The sequence below is a fragment of the Colobus angolensis genome, unplaced genomic scaffold (genome assembly GCF_000951035.1).
Source record: "Colobus angolensis palliatus isolate OR3802 unplaced genomic scaffold, Cang.pa_1.0 Scaffold263, whole genome shotgun sequence".
In the NCBI taxonomy this organism is placed as follows: Eukaryota; Metazoa; Chordata; class Mammalia; order Primates; family Cercopithecidae; genus Colobus; species Colobus angolensis.
In genome coordinates, this window is record NW_012115855.1 from 788,727 (window position 1) to 792,218 (window position 3,492).

The 3,492-nt window shown below is 36.2% G+C and overlaps 1 protein-coding gene across 1 annotated transcript in view; it reads left to right on the forward strand.

Moving 5' to 3' along the window:
- The window catches only part of PPIL4 (peptidylprolyl isomerase (cyclophilin)-like 4), a 29,525-nt gene that overhangs the window by 17,826 nt on the left and 8,207 nt on the right, over positions 1–3,492 (forward strand). Inside the window, 2 exon segments of the mRNA XM_011947382.1 lie at positions 1,471–1,595; positions 3,035–3,101. Coding sequence (XP_011802772.1) covers positions 1,471–1,595; positions 3,035–3,101 — 192 coding nt within the window.

A 3,492-nucleotide genomic window follows, 5' to 3' on the forward strand; every position in this document is an offset into this window, starting at 1 on the left:
TTACTCTGTTTCCTAGGCTGGAGTGCAGTGGTGTGATCATAGCTCACTGCTGCCTCAAAAACTCTGGGACCCAAGCAGTCCACCAACCTGAATAGCTAGGACTACTCACACTGCCATACCTGGCTAATTTTTAAATTTACTATAGAGACAAGGTCTTACTGTGTTGCCTGGGCTGGTCTCAAACTCCTGGCTTCAAGTGATCCTCCTACCTCAGCCTCCGAAAGTGTTGGGATTACAGGTGTGAGCTCTCATGCCTGGCTGTGATACTTCTTATTGGACATAATGTTGTCTTTTGATAGACTTCAGAAACACTGAGATTTTACTGGCTCTGTCGCTTCTTACTGTTTTTTATTTTCAAGATTTTGGGGGGAAGAGTATGTTTATCCAAGAGGAGACACTTTATAAGTGATCTTGTCAGAAATAATATCTGAGAAAGTGTTTGAATATATGTATAAAGGAATGTTTTGCCCCATCTAAATATGATAGAGTTGCATACATATATGTTAAAACTCTGATGATATGCAAGGAAATGACTAAAAAGGAACACCAAAAAGCAGGGTATTCGTTGTCTCTGATGAGGAGGCAGAGAGAGAATGGGATCAGGTGACATTTTAGTTCTTAAGCTAGGTGGTAGCATCATAGTGGTTTTTATTTTTATGCTTTATAACTTACATGTTCTTTACATAAATTCTTATCCTTTAAAAAACATATATCAAATACTTGAAAAAAGAAGAAGTAGGGGTAAAATTGGGCTTTGAAGCCAGATAAATCTAGGTTCAAATCCCAGCTCTGTGGTTTACCATTGTGTGGCCTTGGGCAAGTTACTTGTTTAACCTTTTAAATTTCACTTTACTTGTCTTTATTTTATTTGTTTTATTTATTTATTTGATGGAGTCCTGCTCTGTCACCCAGGCTGGGGTAAAGTGACATTAGCTCACTGCAACCTCCGCCTCCTGGGTTCAAGCGATTCTACTGCCTCGGTGTCCCGAGTAGTTAGGAAATACAGGTGCACACCACCATGCCCGTCTAATTTTTGTATTTTTAGTAGAGATGGGGTTTCACCATGTTGACCAGGCTGGTCTTGAACTGCTGACCTCAAGTATCTGCCCCCCTTGGCCTCCCAAAGTGCTGGGATTACAGGCGTGAGCTACCATGCCCGTCCACTTTGCTTGTCTTTAAAATGGAAATTGCAGGATTGTTTTAAGAATTAGCGTAATAGACATGAAGCCCCAAGCACTGTTTACACAAAGTATGAGTGATTTAAATATTAGCTGTTACTGTTAATATTACTGTTAAGAATAGGAACCGTGTAGTTCAAATTTTGAAATCTTTTTGGATTTCTTTTCCAGAGCCTGCAGTTTATGATATATATTCAGATGTTTTAAGGAAATCAGCATTGTGGGATTGGATAGGATTTAGAATGGAAACTAAATAGGAATTGATTTATGTTTTTGTTTGTTTATAATTTAGGTGGGAGACCTACCTGATGCAGATATTAAACCTCCAGAAAATGTACTGTTTGTGTGTAAATTGAACCCAGTGACCACAGATGAGGATCTGGAAATAATATTCTCTAGATTTGGGCCAATAAGAAGGTAATCCTTAGAATTAGTGAAAGAGATATTTGGAAAAACTAGGTATTAGTTGGTGGTTTTCTAATGACATATTTTGATGATTCTGTGAATTCTAGGTTAATTTTGTACTGGTAAATTTTTACAGGTGAGTCTGGACAGTAGGGAAGAAAAGTATGTATGTGTGTGTATACATACAGGGAAGAAAAGTATGTATGTGCATACATACATATACATACACATACAGATAAATAATTGAATCTTCCACTCCCAACACATTTTTATTCTAAAACAGGAAATGAATGGAACAATTTAAATCTAGTTCTGTAAGACTTTCAACAGCCTTCTTTAATATTTAAAATATTTATCTCATTCAACCCCTGGAATTCTCAGCAATTTATGTCAAAATTAATTTAAGTTTTCTAAAAGTTTTATTTTGGTTCATTTTCCCTGCATTAATGAAAAGTTTATGAAGCTAGTATTTCTGTGAGGAAGGGGACTATTTTGTAATTGATTAAGAAGTGTTATATTTAGGGTTTCCTTTCGTTTCAGGGATTTTGTTTTTTTTTTTGTTGTTTTTTTTTGAGACGGAATCTTGTTCTGTTGCCCAGGCTGGAGTACAGTGACATGATCTCAGCTCACTGCAACCTCTGCCTCCCAGGTTCAGGCTTCTTCTGCCTTGGCCTCCTGAGTAGCTGGGACTACAGGTGTGCGCCACCACGCCCAGCTAGTTTTTGTATTTTTAGTAGAGACAGGGTTTCACCATATTGGTCAGGCTAGTCTCGAACTCCTGACCTTGTGATCTGTCTGCATTGGCCTCCCAAAGTGCTGGGATTACAGGCGTGAGCCACTGCACCCGGCCTCGTTTCAGGTTTTTAAAATGAGACTTATGACACTTGGGGAAAGGGACAAGCCAGGTGCTTTCAACTCCAGCTTACTGGCCTTTTCACTTGGTTATTATGGTATATTAGTTGTGTAATTAACATTGTGCTTACAGTGTTAAATTTGAGCTTGATTTATATTAAAATACAAAAATTTCAAAGCTTAAACTTACTAAACATTTATATGTGCATGAGTATGCATACATTATTCTACAGTAATGTTAGATATTCTATAATTCGTCTATATTTGGACTAGAAAAGTGTTGTGATTTTAAAAGTTTTTAGCAGTAATTTACTTTTGCCAAAGGAAAATTAAATATTTTTATTCTTCCTTCAGTGCTTAAGGGAATTTAGGATTGTAGGCCTACATGGGGCACTTAGAGTAGAATTTAGATAATTTTATTACTTCTCTGGTGAACTATTTTAAAAAAAGAATTGTTATTAAATGAATTTAGAAAAATAATCTATGAATTTAACTTTACCTTGTAATAACTGACTTATTTCTTCTTCAGTTTTGAAGAGTGAGAGTGAATGCTTTCTTCCCTTTTTTTTTTTGAGTCACTTTTAAATACTTTGTTTCAGTTGCGAGGTTATCCGGGACTGGAAGACAGGAGAGTCCCTCTGTTATGCTTTTATTGAATTTGAAAAGGTATGTCATAATACAGACATAAGTTTGGTATTTATTTGCTTTTCTATAGTATTAAAATGTGAAAAATTATAGAGCTTTTTCTAGTTTCTAGAATTGCCCTTTCTTTTGGCACTCCCCAAAGTTTATTGTATCCATATAGGGGATAAGTTCAACATCTGTTGATGTTAACATACGTACTTTTACTTTAGGTTCAGGTGCAATCTGCATGAAAGTATGTTTAGAACTTTTTTTTTTTTTTTTGAGACAGGGTCTCACGCTCTGTCGCCCGGCCTGGAGTGCAGTGGCCGGTGGTTAGCTCACTGGTAGAATTGGTATTAGTATATATTCCATTATTTTTAAGGTGAATGCTTTAATTAATATAGAAATGAATACTACTTCGGTTGTAATTTGT